Below are 21,604 nucleotides of genomic sequence, written 5' to 3' on the forward strand. Positions count from 1 at the left end.
GTTCTGTCTCCTGGAGGAGCTCATTTGTATGAACACGCATAGGAAAAAAGAACGATAGAAAGAACGGCTCCTCTCCAGTCGCGACTCGGCTCCCATCGTTCATGTTTATGAGCTGTTCAAAAGAATCGGTTCGTTCGCGAACGTCACAACTCTACCCACAACACTCAAAGAGAGAAATCAACAATCAGCATATGAATCTCAACAATGGTGACAATCAAAAGGTTCATGATGCAATGCATGCTGGGTACCAGCACAGGATAAAACTCATCCATGATTCCCAGCATGCATTGCGGCATAAATAAATTATGCCCCTGAATTGTTCACTTATTTTCTTGAATTCTTATGTGCTTATAATTTTGCATTTGTTTTAAGTTTTAGTAGAATGTGTTGTGATGTTCAGAACTGATCTGTTCATTTATTTTGTGGATTGTCACCATTGTTGTGATTCATACGCTGATTCTTGATGTTTCTGTCTAAATTTCAGCAAAGGTTTTTTTTATTTATTATGAGTGACATTTTCTTAACAGTCTTTCATAACTTATGGCTCAGCAGTGTTCCTTCTCATGCTGTAGTATCAATATTCAATAAGAGAAGAGACACGGGATTAGATCAGAAATAATAGTATTTGTTCTTGTTGTCAATCTATAAACAACAATATCAGATTTTTTTTTCTTCTGTGTACTTTTGTTTTGCTATAACAGGTTCCAAAGGCGTATTGTTACAGCATGAAAAAAAAAAAAACATTAGTTGTTGAAAAGTCACGTTCAAGAGCCCAACTAAAGTAAACACTGATCTCCATCATGGTAGTGAAAAAAACACCTAAACCTATTTAACTCTCCATAAGTTCTTCTGTAGACATCTGACAGAAATAAAGTCAGTCTGGTTAGTAATGTGAATCTGGTGAAGCTGTTTTAGTAGTTGTTTAATCAGATCTTGAGAGATTTGATGTATTCTTTTATTCAGTTGATTTCATCTAAGGCTGTGGCTGAAGTCATTTGTAGTTCTTGTGTTTCTCTTTCCTTCAGTGATTCTGCAGGTGTTTATCACTAATGCTCAATCATCAATTAATCACTGAATTATCTCATTAACTTCACTGATTCAGTGTTACTCTAACACTCTGTAGTGTGCACACATTATAAGTGTTCATTTAAAACTGAGGATTTTCTTGTGGGGTTTAAAGGGTTAAAGATTTAAGATGAAGAAAAAACTGAATGAAACATAATTTAACAGTAATAAACTGTAATTAATTTACAGGAAACAAACTGTAGAAAAACAGTTATTTACTGGCCCCCCTGCTGCCAGTAAATGACTGTTTTTCTACTGTTTCTTGCCGTAAATTAATGGTTGCCAGCAAAAAAAAAGTGTTTTTCTACAGTTTTTTTGCCGTCAAGTCAAGGAAAACAGTAATATACTGTAAAATGTAAACGTCAGATTTACCAAATGAAAATTTAACTAAAATATTTGTGAACATCCATAGAAAAAAATTAGGCAAAGTCATACACTGATAATGAGAGTAAATACTGAACTTGACTGCATTAATGTGTGTTTGCACAAGAGAGATCGTTTAGTTTAATGTAGTTTTGTTGTTCACCATTGTGCTGTAGAGTAGAGCCGGTGCTTCAGTCAATGATGAGCAACAAATTCAGATTTTCTGCTGCTTTATATAAAGACAGTAAATGTGGAGTCGCTGATACAGTGGTGATCTCTGTGTTAAGTACTTCAGCACATACATGTGTAATACAGCTGACAATGAGCTGCAGTGATTTGAGTAAAAGTCATGTATTTAGTTACTTTATTACTGCACATTAAGTGTAAGAAATATTCCTTCTCAGTGGACTCAGATGAAATAAGTTCATAGTACTAACATCGTAGGAATGCTAGTTTAAAAACTCGAACTGTTTGAAGCAGTGGGAGTGGAGTTAATTTCTATGGTAGAATTTACGGTAAAATACTGTTAAAAAATAAGAGTGGTAAATTAATGGTTAAGAGCTGTAAATTAACAGTACTTTACTGGCACCCCTGCTGCCAGAAAATTACTGTTATTTAACGGCAAAAATTTTTACAGTGAAGGATTCTGGTCCTCCAGGACATCACTGTTGTAAGTGATCAACTTAGCAGTCATCCTGCGTCTCTTCTCAATGTTGTCAAAATAACTTTTAATTTGTATTGATATATGCAATATTTCACTGATATTCATTGATGTTTCCTCTTTTCCTCCATTTAGTTTGTGTCAGATGCAGATAAAGAGTCACTAGGAACAGGTCACTGCATCTTTTGTAATGTAAGTACACTTTAATTTGTTTAAAGCTGCATTCATGCATCAAGTTAAAGTCATTAGTTAATTTTTAAAGCGCTAATTTTTCCAAAAATGAAAGGTCTGTCATGTACTTGTTTTATGGTGTCTCCTTTATTTATACACCTTTTACCTGTTTCTTTATTATTTTCAGGTAGGTGAGGAAAGTCGACCCTGGACAAAACTATAAGCATTTCAGAAATACTTACATCTTGCTCAGTAGACTTCCCTGTGGTCAGTTCTTGCTTACGGATCTTAAATTACTACTCTTGCAGACCATAACTTGTCAATAATAAATTACAAGTTTTATTAAAATTAACAAAAGTTATATCAAAGTACAATAGTAAAGTTACAAAATCAAGGTATAATCAGCTGGTATCAGGCGTCGAGGGATACTGTGCTTGTTCAGTATCCGTCCGTCGAGTCGCTCTCTCAGTCTTTTATACCCAGACGTCGAACGCTGGTTCTTCTGATGTCATCACCTGGAGTGCTGCCAACTCCTCTGCCGAGGCTTTCAGTTGTTTACGTCGCATTGCTTTAGCCCTTTTCCTCTTCTTTTTCCTCTTAACCATCAGTGAAATACACCTTAAATACTATATTGTCCATTTATCATAAAAACTATTTCTAATACATAAGTGTTTCTACTCTAAATCAGTCACTACATACATTTCATGCAAGTAAGCAGTTTTCTTAATGTTAGTGAAATTACACAATACATTTTCCATATAGCATTAATCACAGGGTTACATCTTTGTACTTAAGCAAAAGCATTATTACTACTACAGTATATCTGTTTATAGCAAATTAAGCATTAATCAGGACAGTACAATTGCAAAATCATCATCTCCATTAACATACTTAAACCTGTATTACTTACTGTATTACAATAATAAGCTATTTTTATCTGTGAATCAGACATCCTCTTGGGATAAAGTCTCAAACCCAGCGAACACTGTTGTCTCATTTAGTCATTCACACTCTGTCACTCTCTGTGCATCTCTGCTATCAGTAAAGCATACATTCATTTATTATTAACATTAAAAAATGTTCAAAAAAAACAAAAAACTATAAGTGCCCTGGGAGACTTCCCGAGGAGGAAATTTTGACTTTGTTTAGGCTTATGTGTGTGTGTGTGTGTGTGTGTGTGTGTGTGTGTGTGTGTGTATATATATATATATATACACACATATTTACATTTTAATTGTTGTTTTCTTTTTCAGGTAGATGCTGGAATGAAGAGCAGCCATGCTACAGCATCTAAAATGGAGACTTCTATTAAAGTGGCTCTGTAACATAAGAGACTTGGCATGGTGGAAGGAGCAGAATATCAGAGATCAGGCAGAGCTCTACTGGTGCCCCTTAGGGAATTGATTTATCTATAATTATCTATAATATCTACTTAATGTTCTAATGAAGTTATAATTGGTCATTATTCTGTTTTATAAATCTATTCAATATATTCTAGTGTTCAATAGTTTGGGGTCAGAAAGTTTTTTCTTTCTTTAAGATATTACTTGTATTCAGCAAGGGTGCATTAAACTGATAAAAAGCAACAGTAAAAACGTTTACATTGTTGGACAAAAATCCTATTAAAAAATAAATAAATGCTGCTCTTTTAAAACCTCTAAAGTAACCTGAAAAAAATATATTACTGTTTCCAGAAATGAAGCAGCACAACTGTTTTTGAGATGCTAAAAAAAAAAAAAAGTTTATTGAGCACCAAAACCAGAATATTTTAATAATTTATTTTGTATTGTATGACACAGAAGACGAGTAATGGCTTGTGAAAATTAAACATCATAGTAAAACAGAACTAATTTCTCAAAACAAATTTTTTTTACGGTTATTTAAAATTGAAATATTTCATAATGTTACTGCTTTAACTGTATTTCTTATCAAATAAATGTTTTGGTGAGCATAAGAGACTTTCAAATGTTTCAAAAACATTTACAAATCTTACCTATCCTAAACTTTGAACAGTGTTTTTCTTCATTTATTACATGGCCGTGAATAAATCAAAGTATTTGAAATGTATGACTCTTTAATTTATTACTTCTACTGCTACTAATAATTATTCTGCATGTGATTTAATAGTAATATTGCAGCATTCTGCAGGTACAAAGTTTTATTTGTTAAGGTCACAAAGGCCCTACACAGGTTTATGTCCACATTTCCCTCCAAAGTGTCGGAATACTGTGAGGACTGCTGGGGCCCTAGGTCCACATTTTCAGCTGGGACGCTACTTTGGATGAATAGAGGGCACACTTTTGGCCCACAGTATTCCCACACTCTCCCCACTGTGCCCACACCCAGCCCACACTGTCCCCACACTCTCCCCACTGTGCCACACCCAGCCCACACTGTCCCCACACTCTCCCCACTGTGCCCACACCCAGCCCACACTGTACCCACACTCTCCCCACTGTGCCACACCCAGCCCACACTGTACCCACACTCTCCCCACTGTGCCACACCCAGCCCACACTGTACCCACACTCTCCCCACTGTGCCCACAGCCAGCCCACACTGTCCCCACACTCTCCCCACTGTGCCCACAGCCAGCCCACACTGTACCCACACTCTCCCCACTGTGCCACACCCAGCCCACACTGTACCCACACTCTCCCCACTGTGCCACACCCAGCCCACACTGTACCCACACTCTCCCCACTGTGCCACACCCAGCCCACACTGTACCCACACTCTCCCCACTGTGCCCACACCCAGCCCACACTGTACCCACACTCTCCCCACTGTGCCCACAGCCAGCCCACACTGTCCCCACAGTCTCCCCACTGTGCCCACACCCAGCCCACACTGTCCCCACACTCTCCCCACTGTGCCCACAGCCAGCCCACACTGTCCCCACAGTCTCCCCACTGTGCCCACACCCAGCCCACACTGTACCCACACTCTCCCCACTGTGCCACACCCAGCCCACACTGTCCCCACACTCTCCCCACTGTGCCACAGCCAGCCCACACTGTCCCCACACTCTCCCCACTGTGCCACACCCAGCCCACACTGTCCCCACAGTCTCCCCACTGTGCCACACCCAGCCCACACTGTCCCCACACTCTCCCCACTGTGCCACACCCAGCCCACACTGTACCCACACTCTCCCCACTGTGCCACACCCAGCCCACACTGTCCCCACACTCTCCCCACTGTGCCACAGCCAGCCCACACTGTCCCCACACTCTCCCCACTGTGCCACAGCCAGCCCACACTGTCCCCACACTCTCCCCACTGTGCCACAGCCAGCCCACACTGTCCCCACACTCTCCCCACTGTGCCCACAGCCAGCCCACACTGTCCCCACACTCTCCCCACTGTGCCACAGCCAGCCCACACTGTCCCCACACTCTCCCCACTGTGCCACAGCCAGCCCACACTGTCCCCACACTCTCCCCACTGTGCCCACAGCCAGCCCACACTGTACCCACACTCTCCCCACTGTGCCACAGCCAGCCCACACTGTCCCCACTGTGCCCACAGCCAGCCCACACTGTACCCACACTCTCCCCACTGTGCCACAGCCAGCCCACACTGTCCCCACACTCTCCCCACTGTGCCACAGCCAGCCCACACTGTCCCCACACTCTCCCCACTGTGCCACAGCCAGCCCACACTGTCCCCACACTCTCCCCACTGTGCCCACACTCTCCCCATTGTACCCACAGCCAGCCCACACTGTGCCCACACTCTCCCCACTGTGCCCACAGCCAGCCCACACTGTACCCACACTCTCCCCACTGTGCCCACACTGTGTAGATACCTGTGGTCATGTTATGGGCACACAATTGGTCCTATTGGGGGCCTACTCAGATTTGTGTGGGCCAGCCCACACTCAACCCACACTTTTGGGCTGTCCCACTCGGGCCCCACACGGGCCCCGCAGTGTGGACCCACACTCAACCCACACTTTTGGGCTGTCCCACTCGGGCCCCACACGGGCCCCGCAGTGTGGAGCCCACACGTGCCCCGCATTTCACGCCGGTATTGGGGCCCACAGTGGGCTGCCCACACGGGCAAGATTTTTTGCCCGCAGTAGGCCCACGTGGGCCCCAAAGGGGCATGTTTGCTGGGTATGCAACACTGAGCAACGCCCAGACGTTCAGCCCGACAGAGAAATCTCACAAGCACATATAAACACTCATTTTCATGTGTATAATATATTCTTCTACTTGTTTTGTGCCATTTCGCTGCAGTGTTTTAATGTGAAAGGCTGTAAATGTGGACTTCAAGTGTTCAGAGAAATACATCGCGAGCTCGCTGTAATGTTCTGACAGAGAAAATCTCACAAGCACATATAAACACTCATTTTCATGTGTATAGTATATTCTTCTAATTGTTTTGTGCCGTTTCGCTGCAGTGTTTTCACGTGAAGGCTGTAAATGTTGACTTCAAGTGTTCAGAGAAATACATCGCAAGCTCGCGAACAGTTGGCTGCCGCGAATATATCATGTTATTACTTTAAACAGTTCAGAAACATCTGAATTTAGCTCTTGGTGTGTTCTAACGGGTAGATTGCGTGCAATTTTGTTTTTAAAAGGTCTTAAAGAAGAATAAATCTGCTCGTTGTGAGCTCCGTGGACACAATGCCTGCTCTTCTCTCATCTTTCCAGTGGCGTAGCCAGGGGAGGGGCCATGGGGGCACTGGCCCCTCCTGTAAACTGATTGGCCCCCCAGTGTGCCCCCACCCTTCTACTTGTCTGTCACTCACAAATTCAAATCATAATCTTTCAGTTTAGTAAATAACTCATGATTGCGTCGTGATGCTTCTCAATGAGGACCAAGAATAGCGAGCTGCTGTTTTCCAACAACAACAACAAAAAAAAGCACACGATAAGTTGATCTATTTTATTTAGCTTATGTTTTTCGATTAGCGAGTTGTTGCAGTGCAAGAAGTGTTTGGTACTAACGTTAACGTCTTTCAGTGTTAGACCAGGTTTGATGACGATGTTATCTCCTAGAGCAGACCAAGATGCTAATCATTATATTTACTTTGCTCCTCTGATGCTGAATGTAAAAGGGGTTTACTGCGTTATGATTTACTTATTTTTCGTCCGAACGCGCCGATATAGGCAACAAAGCTAATTTAAAGCAATGGTTTAAAAAAGTATAATTGCAATTCTAATAAAGTCATTATTGAATCATGTAGTCGATTAGCGACTTTTTTCACTTAAGTGAGGTGACGAAACAAATCGTATGATGTTTATCTAATGCTCCACACTTGAGACTTTTTTTATAGTCTATGGGTGAGACACATGCAAAAACATAGTTTTTTTACTGGTCATTTTTTAGATTTGGGGCTGTTTGTTTTCAATAACATGTCTTCTTTCAGACTTGTGGTGAAAAAAAAGTCCAAAATACACATAAGGCTCTTTATTTTGCTACACCTTTAGTCTATTTGCATCTGTAGATTTCTCATAAATTCAGTTGGTGATCTAAATCACCATGGTGCTCCGCGATTGCTGTCCGCACCCTGGAAAGCTCTCTCTCTAAAATGAATTGTATGTAATTTCTATAACTTGATGTTTACTTGCTATACAATATATTGTAGTTTTCTTGAATTTTGTGTCAATCAAAGTAAATAAAACTAGAATTAAAAGTTAGTGAACTAACTTTGATGTTGGCTTGGCCATCTTGGCCATGGGGCAAAAGAGCCACAGTACTTGTGTGCCCAACATTCTTGAGTTGCCCCGCTGCAAAAAATTAAAAATAATAATACCATAAAAAATACACCTGCAACAGTCTTTTTCCATGGTCCCTTGCTGTTTTCTTTTTTAATAAAAAGCCTAGGCTATGATAACAGCTACGACAGGGTTGTCTAGCTGAATGCGAAATAAGTCATGCAAAAACCATAATCTCCTAAATACCATTCAATTTAATGTTATTTTAATAGTACTGACAACATATTTTAAGTTATCACACTACTGAAAAATTAAAGAAGGGACACTATATATAGTATACTTCGGTGAGTCAAGAGCTAAACAAAAAGTCATGTTTCATTACAAAATACTGTAACTTTTATAAACGTTATACTATCACCACAAAATTTTAATTAATATTTATTAAAAAATAAATATTTCATAAAACTGAAACTTAAATATATTATTTCTATAGGCTATACAAAAAAGAAACGAAAAAAGACTAAATAATAAGGCTGAATAAGCTGATCTATAGCATGTTAAATGGTTGTTGCCTGTCTATGAATGGTACACCCCTCTAAGCACACAGAAGTGGTTTGACCCAAGTCCTCAGCAGCCAATGACACTGACCTGTTCAAACTGATTTTTAAGGCGTACTTCAGGTGTATTTAACGTGTATTTAAAACGTGAAATACACGTTAAATACACACTGATTTTTCACGAGTAAACAACTATGGCACTCCGATTAGATCTTTAATATGACCTTGTAACATGCACTCGTCTCACTGAACGTCTCACTGACGTCTTGATTTTTTGCTATTAAATCCATTCATTTTAAGACGCAGACGAGGCGTAAACGTCACGCAGACGTCACGTAAATCACGTGTGGCAGTGAAGTGTCGAGTCAGACGTTCACGCGTGATTCACGTGTAGCAGTGAAGTTATTTATTTATTTTTTCCCTAACACGGTTCAGAACACGGTCCTCACACGGCTCATTGCTGTGTGTGAAATACGTGTTGTCTACGCGTGAAATACACGTATTTAACGTGTTGTTGACGCGTTAAAATTCACGTGTATTTGACCATCTTGGCCTTCCATACACATTAGATAAAATAAAGGGAGACGTGAAAAAAGGACATCGCGTACTTTATCACAGAATATTTGTTCGGCAGCACTTGTATGGGATTTAAATCCTGCCATGATTCAAAACTGAAAATACAGTTCTGAAAGGTTGAAACTAAGTGTTCGAAAACTCAAAATCTTACAAAAAAAAGTTTTGCAAGATCGAAAAATAAGATTTGCAAGCTTGCAAAATGTAAAAAAATACAAATATCTCTGCAAACATTGTGTTCTTTTTGAGATCTCCTCCTTCAGAACTGCAACATTTTTTTTTACGAAGTTGCGCAAATAATTTTTCAGAGTTTCAAATTTGTCAGTGTTCTCCCACTGTATTAGATTGTTTTCCAGGTTTGAAACCTTGTAAATGGTGATCTGAAAACTGGTGTGCAAATGTGTGAAAACAAGTTTTGAAACTCTGAAAACAGAGTTTTGCAGGCTTGCAAAGTGGTAAAAAAATTAAAATCTCTGCAAACATAATTTTGTTTTTGAGTTTTCCTTCTTCAGAAGTGCAACACTCTTTTTTATGGTGTTGTGCAATCATTTTTTCAGAGTTTCGAATTTGTCACTGTTCTCCCAGTGTATAGTTTGCCTTCCAGATTTGAAACCTTGTAAAAAGATTGATCTGAAAACTGGTGTGCGAATAGGTGAAAACAAGTTTTGAAACTCTGAAAACTGAGGTTCGAAAGGGCGAAACTTATTACATTACATTACATTTGCACTCCTATTGCAGACAATTTTTTCAGAGCTGAGTTTACAACACCCACTTTGTGGAGATACGCCCACACAGTTGCGAGCTTGCGACTCACGTGATTTGTGGCAGCGTTGTCACGCAGCTCTGCTCTGAAACTCTGAAACTCAGACTGAGCGAAAATGAAGCTTCGCAACCTCGCAACTTGAAAAAAAGCCTGAGGGAGGGACTTCTGCTCTTGGCCAATGCTTTGCTGTCTGCTGACGTACAGTCCAATCACAAGTTGTATTTACTGGAAAGGTGGGATTGACCGACTGCTCCACCAATGACGAAAGCGCACAGGAGGACACGCAAACAGAGGATGCACGCACGGATCTCTGGCCACAAGGCGGTCCCGTCCTAGAGCTGCAAGAACCGCGTCCATGGCTGGGAGAGAGGTGAAAAACTTTAACGTTACCATTAATTTTAGCTAACTAAAAAGCTAGCTAATAACTGTGAACTTATTAGCATGCTTGTGGTCATCTTTGTAGTCACTATAACTTAGGCTGTGTTCGAAACTTTAAAGTAAAAGTTATGGTGAATTTTCCCGGGCAGATTCATCGCTCCTCCTGACCATGCCTTTAACTCTCAAAATAGTGAAATGTTCAGTTTCCTTCATTTGGGTTTCATGGGGTGAAATAATAGCCTACATTTGCTGCCTTTCCGCACATAGAATATAAGATTCTCCAGTCAAACGTTTGACTGGGTTTGCGTTATGCATCCACTACATGTAGCTGTGCTAAAGGGAATGTCAACATTTTGACAGAGCGCCTTTATCCATATATAAGTTTATAAGGCGCACTGTCGTTTTTTGAGAAAATTAAAGGCTTTTAAGTGCGCTTTATAGTGCGGAAAACACGGTACATTTAAAATTGTGATGTTAAAAGATTATCATATTATATATATATTATATTTTACTGCTTACAGCTGTCTTGTTTTGGTAAAAATTACAACTTCTAAGTTTGATGTCAATCACAATGTAGAAATGTATGTAGAATCTTGAAGGTTTGAGCTGTTTGGAAACTGCATACAAAATTATAGGCTATGCTATGCATTTCATGTATAAATCTTTAAGCATTTTTATGTATTTGCAAGATTAGTGTTGTTTCTGTGACTTTCTTGGAGTGCTAATTTCTAATTAATTTATCTTTCATTGCCAGGATGTCCTTCGGGAGGAGTTACTTGGGCGGCTGCGGTCTAGAATACAGCAAGCACTTTCAAGACAACCTGTCGATTTGGATTTCCTTGAGTTTGTCTGTAACAATGAATTAATTTTAATTCATTCTTTTGCTGATCAAATACACATTGGCACTGACATTTTGCAGCAGTTAAATCATTTGTTGGAGCTGGTCCAAACTGCAGTGGAAAACAATCCAGCTGTGTCACATTTAGACACAGCTGTAGGGTTAAGAGGAGGACCCAGGCTGATTATACAGAGAGATCAGTTGCATGACTTACTAGAAGCACAATTCTCAGTACCCTACATAGCTCAGTTGTTAGGGGTATCACAACGCACTATATTCCGTAGGATGGAGGAATATGGACTAAGTGTGACAGGATGCTATAGCACCATGACTGACTCAGAACTTGACAACATGGTGATAGCTATAAAAACCCAGATGCCCAATGCAGGGTACAGAAATGTGAAGGGACAGCTCATGGCAATGGGTAGCCGTGTGCAGTGGGAGAGGATAAAGGCATCGATGCATCGTGTGGATGCCGCTGGAGTTCTTTCCCGACTTGCACAACTTGGCTGCATTGTGCGAAGATCATACTCAGTTCGAGGTCCCCTTGCACTGGTACATGTTGACACCAACCATAAACTTATCAGGTATGTTTTTATGTATTTTAAGCTAACTTTATCCTTGCTAAGGTGTTATGTAAATCTGTGGTTTTAAACTCAGGTACTTGGGGGACCTCTGACCCCTAGAAACGAAGTTGAGGCTAATTCCCTGGGTGTCATATGAGTCTACAATAGTGTATTTGTATCTCTCTGTTCATCTCCATAGTATCCAACCCAATTTTACACCAAAGTTACAAATTTATTTAAAGCATGCAAGGCAGTGATTGGTGTATGTATATGCTATATGCGTATGTATAATGTTCTTTTTGTTTTTGTTTTTTGTTTTGTATTACTTTTTGTTCATAGGTACAACCTGATAATATTTGGTGGAGTTGATGGATTTTCCAGAAAGGTAATACAATTCATATATATAATATCCACTTTGCTAGGTAAATAATTTCAATTCAAGCAATAGAAAGTTTGGATTTCTATCTACAGTACAGAAGGATAAGTGGTTGAGAATTGTGGTTGAGTGATCTAATCTTTTAAGCCCCCCAAATATTGTAGAATATATGAAAGAAATAGTTTTTGCAATTCTATAACATTCAAAAAGGAAAATCTTTCTATGAACACCGGAACCCTACAGACCTTATTTATATTATATTATGGTTACTGTTGTTGATAATGTAGTAGACTTAAACATACTTAAAAATCACAAGCCTGTTGAACATGTTTATCCTCAGCAAGAATTATTACTTAAGCTTCTGCCATCGTTTACTTTCTTGATATGGATCCATGTAGAAATAAAGTAATTGACAATGTGAACAAGATGCCTTCACATAACGATTATTTTAATTCTGTTTTCGTTACTGAAAACATTTTTGAATGTAAATTAGGAAAATGCATTTCACAATTTGCAGAGCACAAAGTCACATCCACTAATTGTGAACTTAGTCTTACAGGTTAAAAAAGTTACATATTATCATAAGGATGGATGGAGATCAGCAAATAAATGTTAGTATTTGTGAGATTGTAACCAGCAAATTTTGATAATTTTATTTGATAAATGACTAATGTATTTAATGTAATGATTAAAATTTACATATATTTTTTACAGAATGACTAACTGGTTAATGGAATTGTTTCTGCAATACTGGACATCATCAGTACATACATGATTACCGTTTCCTTTTTAAACATTTCTAAACTTTGTTGTTGATTGTAGTTGCTGTGTCACTAAATCTTTTTAGTTAATAATAAGTAATTATTTACACAGGTCCTGTATTTGGATGCAGCAACCAATAACCGTGCCAGTACAGCATTCTCCTTTTTCTTTGAGGCCACCCAGCTCCATGGTGTTCCATCAAGGTAATTATTATTATTAGATTGTTTTATTTATTTTTCAAATAATATATGTTATCTGCCTGTCTTATTATTGTGGGCAGCTGTGGCTCTGGAGGTAGAGCGGGTTGCCTGTTAATCGGAAGAATGGAGGTTCAATCCCCGGCTCCTCCAGGCTACATGACAAAGCATCTTTGGGCAAGATACTGCTGTTCCAGCTGTGTGTGAATGGGGAATTCGATGTAGTGTAAAAGCGCTTTGAGTGGTCGCAGAGACTAGAAATGTGCTATACAGAGAATTTATTAATTTAATTTGAATTAATTAATTATCCCTAAAATACAGAAAAGGTTGAGGAAACTCTTGTCAGTCATTTTAGTTGTTTCATCTAACTGTCAGATTCGCTGCTAAGGGTTACTGCTGCAAATGTTCTTGATTACACCTCATATTATTTCTATGTTAAAGGGTTCGCGGAGATCAAGGAGTTGAAAATTTGGACATCGCCTACTTCATGTTTGCGAGACGTGGAACCGGCCGAGCTAGCTTTATCTCGGGAAAAAGTGTACACAATCAAAGGTAATATGAAATACCTGCTGTTCGAAGGTTATTACTTTAGAGATTTAAATTTTTTACCTCTCCTAACTAAAACCCACTATCTTTACATTTACATTTATTCATTTAGCTGTCGCTTTTATCCAAAGCGACTTACAATTGTTAAGTATGTTAGAGGCCTCACGCCTCTGGAGTAACTAGGGGTTAAGTGTCTTGCTCAGGGAAACATTGGTGTGTCACAGTGGATTCAGACCCGAGACTCTCACACTAAAGGCATGTGTCTTATCCACTGTGCCATCAGCATCCCCCCATCAATTGTTTTTTTAAAAGCATATTCGAAAAATAATTTAACAAGTGATCCAACATTAGCTACGGTCTTTGTTCTGATATCTGTGATCATATACAGTTGAATGGCTGGGGAAGTTCCATTTTGCTTTGTACACTTCCTTGTGCAAACCTTCAATGAAAATGTTGTGTTCTGCACAGAACTCTCCCCATTCACCTTCATTTCACTCATTGCCACATTTTGGCATTCAAGTATCCTTTGAGGTTCGCACTGTCTGGACCAGAGTATCTAATTATTATAAATGATACAGCACTTATTAAACAAATGAGAATTGCATTACATTTCGCCAATACCTATGTCTGATAGACATTTTGTACTTTTGAAGAATCGAACGGATGTGGCGAGACGTGTGGATGGCTGTCACCTGCATATTTTATGATGTGCTTCACACACTGGAGGAAGATGGTTTCCTGGATATTTCCAACACGGTGCACCTTTTCTGCGTGCATTATGTCTTCTTACCTCGCCTTCGAGCAGCGTTACACGTCTTTGCAGCAGGTTGGAATAACCATCCCCTCAGGACAGAGGGAAACCACACTCCACAACAGCTCTGGCATATGGGGCAACTCAACACTCCAGAGGAAGAGGAAAATCTTGAGGTAGGACAACTTTGTTAATAATTATCACTGTGGTATAAGCTGTTTTGTATTCTTTGCTTGTCGGCTAACATGAAGCAAACATACAAATGTTATTTTTAAAATTATTATTAGGGGTTAAGGGTTAAAGTGTCCACTGTGTGTTGGGCCTACACTAAAATCTCTCCATACGTTTAGGAACTGCAAAACCAAGATCTACACTGGGAGGATGCCCTGATGACTCCTGAGACCTCTGTCAGTGGAGTTCAGGTCCCAGAATTTGAGGTGCCTCTGGCTGATGAAGATCTGGCAGCACTTCAGTCTGTGATTGACCCTCTAACTGATTCAGATTCAAATGGCTGTGACCTTTATATCCAGGTGCTAAACTTTGTTAGACTAAACACTTCAACACCCGTTGATTAGGCAATTAAGTGTCCTTAAGCACAAACATCTCGAACATCCTACATGTAATTGGCCATAAACTATATGCTACAAGTCACATTCCCTTTACATTTGTTAATTTCATCCTTGGGCAAAGGTTTAACAAAATATGGCCGGCCAGCCAGCTTTCGCCATTTTTAAGACAGGGTTACCAATGTTCCAGCAAACCAAATTCTGTTTTGTATATGAAATTCAATATTTTTTTTTCTGTGACTTTTTTTGAAAATCATTTAATTTTTCATTAACATAAAATGTCAATTTAGATTAACATTGCACATGAACACATTTGTGACAAAGCTGGAGAAATAAAATATTTGTATGTGAAGTAATGCAACTTTAAATGCAATATCAAAACTGCAAAAAATTCTTTACTGTACACTACCAAGTAGTAATGATTGTTGAACACTCACAGTACAACAGGTTGTGAACATTCTCTTAAAACATTTGGTTTAAACATTGTAAATGTAATCCTGAATGAATACTGGACACAAATACTTCGAATAAACACCGAACATGCATTTTGTAATTTCTGTTTTTAAAACGCCATTCATTATGAGAACATTATGCTACAACTCCACGGCCTGTAAAGATGCCATTTTTTTTTCTTAACTAAAACATTGTTAAATATACGTTGGCCTAAAATAAATGAAATGTGAATAAAGGAAATTTAAACTGACATGTTTCACACATGTATTGCATGAAGCTGCATTATATCAGTCCAAATCCAGTATCGGATGTCCAGATAGATGCTTCCAGTGCTTGTTTAAGTTCCTCATAAGTTGAGAAGTGGCCAGGGATGCGTAGGCTCTGGTAACAAGTCAAGGATTTTGGGAACTCCCCACGTACCACCTCCAGCTTCAGCTGCCCAGAGAGAACTTCCCATCCAGTCCAAAACTTGAGTAGGTTCATCCGAGATGCTGCTGGTGCTAGAAAAAGAAAAGCTTTTTTCACAATAACTCAAATGTAATTATTCAACTCATAAAATAAATGACAGGAAATTGTATTAATTGGGCAAATGATCAATATTTGGAGTATTAGGGATGGGTTGCTATGAACACAAGGTTCAGGGTAAGGACAACATCTCTTTAAGGAGGAAGCGTAATGCAACTATGACTTTAAGCTCTGAGTTAAGGTATAAAAAATAAAATAAAAAAAACATACACGGCGAACACACCTTTGCACTTACATTACAAGTGTCTTATGCTGTGTCATTGTTCACTGACATCTACATAGTGACAAGTATATGGATATGACATACCCGTTTCAATGAAATGCCGAAGGTACATTCCAATTTTGGCTCTTGTCTCAAGTGGAAATTCCTCGTCGTCGTCAACAACCTCACTTGTTGGCCAAATGATGTGATCAATCATGACCTTGTTGATGCACAAATTTGGCATTAATTTCTTTAAATTAAAAGTGAAAACAATATACAGTGTAATAAGTTGTTACACCCTTGACCAATATCATACGTAAAATCGATTCAAATATAAAAATAACAAATCAACCGTAGGCCCCCATGGGAGTATTACCTGGGGGCTGCAGATAACTTCTTTTTCACGTGGGAAGACAGCTTCAGCCACATCTCTTCTTTCTGACAGTATTGACCACACTCCTGTTTCTTTTAAGCCCTTTCTCATCTGTTTGATCTGAGAAGCGGTTCTTCCCAGAATCTGCAATAATTGTAACACACACACACACACAGAGATACAAACAACAATCTTAAGTAAAAGGATAGCTATTTGTGGCTGAAGTGGACAATATAACCATTGTTTTTTTTTTTATATCTGAGCTCCTTTGGATAATTGTCTAAAGATTTAGACAACGCAGGTGATAGGAATGACATAATGACCTATGTTTGCTCTTTAATCTGGGTCTCAGTAAGGTATTCAAATATTGCTTTGATTCATAACCACTAATTAGAACTCACTTTCCCCTCTGGGAGTATATCACATGAGAAGAAAATAGGGAGTGAGAGCATGAGTAAAATATTTCACCAAAAATAATACCATTGTAATACTGAAATTATGGCCTGCTGACAGAAGGTCATGGGATCATTACATGTAAATAAATTCACCCTCAAAGCAACACGAATGTTGACACAAATGTCCTTAATTTGATATAAGCAACTCTGGACTGCAAAATGACTGACCGACTGTTCGACAAGGTGATGTATAATACAAGGTATTTATTTGTCACTTTACAACTTAAAGGTTATAAAGTGAAATTGAGTCTGTAACTCCCTTCTGCTACGTAGCAGACAATATACAGTAATATGAAAGCAATTATGAAAATGGTAAACAGAAATAATCTATAATCAATGGAGCAGTGCTGAGGATGAATTTGAGCTTAAAAGTCTGAATCAGCCTGGGGGCAAAAGCTGGTGGTGCGGTAGCTGAAACTTCTTTATCTCTTCCCAGAAGGCAGCAGGCTGAACCATCACCCCTTTTATATATGGTATAGGTAGGTATAGTGTCCCGCTTCCCAGTGGACAAAAACTACTGACTAACAGCTGAGTCGTGTATCATAAGCAAGACAAAAGATGGTTTCAGATTCAATACAATGATATAAAAGTATTAGATTATGTGAACTACATTACCGCATGCTGCAACAGCCTCTGATGAAGATATTGTCTGTTCAGATTAGTCAGTCGTGGCAATTCCCACATGTCGACTAGGCTATTGACAGCCGCTTTCTGGTCCTCAGATAGCTCCCTGTTGCCATCCAGCTGAGGCAGAATTTAGTTCCCTACATTAGTCTCGTATTTTATCACAAACACACACACCAAAAAAAGCTTCACAACAAAACACTTCCTACCAACTGGATTGTGTTCCTTTGATCGATATCAGGGCAATCCTCCAATACCAATGTCGCTGTCTCCAATTGGCCCCCTAAGAGCACATGGACTACAGCAGGACTGATCCCTGGCAATCCTGGGCCACCATGTATAAATGAATGTCCCACCATTCTACCTGCCATCAGAAAAAGGTCCGAATCAATGAGTGGCTGGGAGGCACATGGGATGAGGTGATCCTTCTGTCCCTCAAACAGCCTCGTCACATCAGCATTGCCTGTAAATAAAGATGAAACAAAACTTAGCATAAGGCACAGTACAGGTCTTTTCAAGTTTAGGTCATGAAAAAGTGTTGAAAGATATAAACAAAACTAAACTAAGACGTACCAAAATTGATGTGGAATCCAGACTGCAAGGTCTGCATAGCAAAGCTGATGAAGTAACGACTTACACCATCACCGATGGCAGCATCACCTAAACCAAAAGGATAATTGTTAAATCACTACAAAAGGGTATGTGATTGACTGCCAAGGACCTGGAACCACTCACAATGTAGGGTGAAAGTAAGAGGCATTCATGTCAAGCTAGCATTGGCTTAGGTTTACTTTGTTCATAGCAAACACTGAAAATGTGTCAAGTTTGTCATTCAAACATTGGCCCACATCTTTAATAAGGCTGTGTTACAAAAACTTCAACAAAGAGACATACGTCAATGATAGAAAGGAGCAATCTCTTTTTGAACCTGTTATACCTGCAGGAAGAATCAACTATTGTTGTCTGAGTCTGATGAGATATGTGTGAAGTGAGGGGGAATGACAAAAACACACTTCAACTAGAATTTATGCACAATATAATTTGCAATTTAATGTAGTCCGAGTAATAATTAAAAGGAATTAATAACAAACCGAACAGATAACTGAGTAACTGTGAGTGTGGCCAACTCGAGAATGTAATTTCAGATGTATTTTGCATGCATGTTGTTACAGGCTTATACCTGCATCCCAAATTATTGTTATATGCATTTCTAAACCCGACAGGAAGGTCCCAGTTTTGCCAACCTGAGTTAAGCGCACATATCACTAAATGAAGGTTACATTGTTATTATATAACCAACAGCGCTTGCTGAAGCACAAGCACTAACCCTTATCAATTAATCAATCTCAATAGTGAAATTGTGACTAGGGCTGCACAATATGAGGTAAAGCTGCTATGTGCGATAACATTGTTTAATATTGGGATGACAATATGAATTGCGATAGATATTCATGTGAAAGCTATACTGTACCCATGTCTTAGTGCTTTAATCAGAGGTGTAAAAAAAACTTGAGTAATTTTACTTGATTACTGTACTTAAGTATTATTTTGGGGGATTTGTACTTTACTCAATTACAATTTAAACTGACTACTTGTACTTTTACTTGATTACATTTTTACTCCTTAAAATTTTATTTCATCTTAAAAAGTACATTATATTTTTATTTTATCTTATGGACATTAAATATGGTAAACAAAAGATCAAACGTGTGGCTGACATGAGAACTAACGATCATTGTTGCACATTCATGCATCAAACACACACATTTCTACTAATTATGACTTTCATCAGGTAAATGTCTGGCCTCAAAAGTTCACCACCAAATCTGAGGAAGTTTATTGAGGTAGCAAAGCTGTGTTTTCCTGCCCCCAAAAAGTTTATTCATTATTTGTTCTGTTTTGAAAGAGCCATTAGCTTTGTAATATATCAGCTGAATGCACAAAATGGAGTGCAAATAAAATCAGTGATGAGAATTTAAATACAATTCATATTTTTGTGGGATTTTTTATTTTTATAAAATGATACAAGTCTCCAAAAAAGTGTTTAAATAAACATTATATGCTAAATTAATAGTAATTCATGTTTAGTGATGTTCTAACCAGGTCGTGGATAAGTTGTGTTTACAATATGTCATTATATGAATCCTTAAGTAGGAATTAGGACTGTCAGTGAATATTTTTTTAATCTTAATAATTACATGCTTTCTCATTAATTAATCTTAGTCACAAATAATTATTTATCAATATTTGCTAGGAAAAAAAAAACTCTAAATGCTCCAAATAAACATTTAAAAGATTAATTGATTTTAGACAGTGATGTTGAATAGACAACACAAATAAAGTGGCCTTCAAAAACGTTAACGTTGTATGTTTTAATTCTATGCTTTAATTTAAGACTCTCCTCATTAATTCAACACATTCTTGTATTCTGTCTGGAATATATTTCTAACCTCTCCATCACATCTTGCTTTTCAAAGGGATTGTTCACCCAAATTTGAAACTTTGACCATTTACTGAACCTCTGTCATCCCAGATGTTTATGACTTTCTTTCTTCACATGAACATAAGCAAAGATTTTTTGACCATATAATGCAAGGGGACAGGAGCACTTCAGAAACCACACAAAGTGACGGTCAAGATTAAAATATTGATATTTGTATTTTTTTTACATATGCCTATAGTTACACTTAAGAAGACAGTGATTCATTAACAGGGGTTGCATGAGTTACTGTCATAGTCTCTTTGTGTATAGTTTCTGTGTAAGTGTCATTTTTGTATGTCCCATACACTTTCATTATATACAGAGAATTGTTTTTGTTCATCTGATAAATGAAAGTCATATAGGATGGCGTCAGGGTGGAAAGGATGAAGTTTCCTTTTAATGCTTTTCCCTGTATTATTATTTGGTTTTCCGCAGGATTTAATTTTATTTGTTGTCGTTGTTGGACTAAATATACGTTTGACCTGTGCCATTGCATTTATTCATTCACTCCCTTTAACCATTCTTCTGTATGTCTGTCAGAAAAAAAAAAGGACTTCTACTTCTTTAATACTTGAGTACAATTTAAAGTTGTACTTTTTTACTTTTACTCAAATATGTTTTTGACCAGATACTTGTACTTTTAATTGAGTAAAATTTCACTTTAGAAAAAGTTTTGATTACTTTTTACACCTCTGGCTTTAATAGGATCTTTGTGTGATAGGTCAAACGTTTATTACCTGCCTGGTTCAGATTAAATGATTTGAGCTTGATTTTGGCACGATCCATTTGACGTAGGGTGTCATGGGGATTCGTAAACAACAACGGGTGTCGAGACGCAAGATTCGATCGTTTCATCTCGTATATTGTGTCATAGTGGGCGACAATCTACATCGCATCTGCGATGCTTCATGACATCACGACAGAGAGACTAGCATGTTTAATTTTTTAACGGTCCTCCACGACGAGTTGATTAAGTGTACAAGAGTGAGTGTGCGCGAATGAGTGAGAGTGGGAGCAACAGTGTGTGTGTGTGTGTGTGCGCGCGCGCCCGTGTGTGTGTGTGTGTGCATGCGTGCACGAGTGAGTGAGTGAAGGACAGTGAGTGTGTGAGTGTGTGTGCGAGCTATGTTTGAGATGACTGAGAAAACTCTTTACAAGTTATGCCATGTATATTATATTGCTAAAACCTTAATTTAAAGAAACAATCTTACCTTCCAGCACACAGTGAAGTGGGGAGGCCCATTTAGTTCTTGGAGTCTTGTAGAATGCGATTACTGCCTTTTCTCTCTCTTCAAGATCAGAATGTAGGTCCATTGAGAAGCGAAGAGGTATCTCCAGCTGTTGCCCCCTCAAGATAACTCTTCTGAACAGTGTTGCTGCACTTGAAGCATTAATGATTTGCTTCCATTCTATGAAATATAAAATAAATACTTGAAAAAAAATTAATAAATGAAACATTTAACAGTCAAATACATTTCAGTGTGATATAAAAAAATTTACAGAGCCTGATTACTATGTATTTGAATGTATTAATCAGCGTGATTACAAGCAATTAACATCAAACAGAAGCTAAAAAAGCAGGTTCTGTAAGAGGGACAGGACAGGTTAACATGACAATGACATTTAACAACTGACTTGTGGCAACAAAAACAAAAAACGAAATATATCTTTGAGTTCGTGAGCTCTGT

General features: G+C 38.5%; 4 protein-coding genes across 5 annotated transcripts in view; 2 read left to right on the forward strand and 2 right to left on the reverse strand.

Annotated features, from left to right (window-relative positions):
- Positions 1 to 21,604, reverse strand: part of LOC127988462 (uncharacterized) — a 523,986-nt gene that overhangs the window by 246,394 nt on the left and 255,988 nt on the right. The window lies entirely within an intron of this gene.
- Positions 1 to 21,604, forward strand: part of LOC127988497 (hepatocyte cell adhesion molecule) — a 278,315-nt gene that overhangs the window by 155,138 nt on the left and 101,573 nt on the right. The gene's annotated exons all lie outside the window — the stretch shown is intronic.
- On the forward strand, positions 10,139 to 15,310 carry LOC127988482 (uncharacterized). Its single transcript, XM_052591259.1, has 7 exons — positions 10,139 to 10,192; positions 10,955 to 11,625; positions 11,944 to 11,989; positions 12,854 to 12,945; positions 13,381 to 13,491; positions 14,139 to 14,412; positions 14,587 to 15,310. Exons 1-7 carry the CDS (start codon positions 10,178 to 10,180, stop codon positions 14,809 to 14,811), a joined length of 1,434 nt encoding a protein of 477 aa, XP_052447219.1. The 5' UTR covers positions 10,139 to 10,177; the 3' UTR covers positions 14,812 to 15,310.
- Positions 15,430 to 21,298, reverse strand: LOC127988493 (uncharacterized). 2 transcript variants are annotated; one of them, XM_052591278.1, is made up of 7 exons: positions 21,128 to 21,298; positions 18,008 to 18,094; positions 17,644 to 17,897; positions 17,426 to 17,554; positions 16,359 to 16,499; positions 16,088 to 16,232; positions 15,430 to 15,755 (listed from the first exon to the last, which is right to left on the reverse strand). In XM_052591278.1, exons 1-7 carry the CDS (start codon positions 21,228 to 21,230, stop codon positions 15,538 to 15,540), a joined length of 1,077 nt encoding a protein of 358 aa, XP_052447238.1. In that variant the 5' UTR covers positions 21,231 to 21,298; the 3' UTR covers positions 15,430 to 15,537. The 2 variants fall into 2 exon arrangements, with proteins under 2 accessions (XP_052447238.1, XP_052447239.1); XM_052591279.1 differs by having other exon boundaries at positions 15,431 to 15,755; positions 16,088 to 16,202.

Source organism: Carassius gibelio, chromosome B22, assembly GCF_023724105.1.
Source record: "Carassius gibelio isolate Cgi1373 ecotype wild population from Czech Republic chromosome B22, carGib1.2-hapl.c, whole genome shotgun sequence".
Classification (NCBI taxonomy): Eukaryota; Metazoa; Chordata; class Actinopteri; order Cypriniformes; family Cyprinidae; genus Carassius; species Carassius gibelio.

Coding starts and splice junctions, on each gene's coding strand:
- LOC127988493 (XM_052591278.1), bottom strand. CDS start 21,230: ATGGACCTACATTCTGATCTTGAAGAGAGAGAAAAGGCAGTAATCGCA. Junction 17,898..18,007: donor TGGATTCCACATCAATTTTG/GTACGTCTTAGT, acceptor CTTTATTTACAG/GCAATGCTGATGTGACGAGG. Junction 16,233..16,358: donor AAGTTATCTGCAGCCCCCAG/GTAATACTCCCA, acceptor TTTAATTTAAAG/AAATTAATGCCAAATTTGTG.
- LOC127988482 (XM_052591259.1), top strand. Junction 12,946..13,380: donor CTCCATGGTGTTCCATCAAG/GTAATTATTATT, acceptor TCTATGTTAAAG/GGTTCGCGGAGATCAAGGAG. Junction 13,492..14,138: donor AAAAGTGTACACAATCAAAG/GTAATATGAAAT, acceptor GTACTTTTGAAG/AATCGAACGGATGTGGCGAG.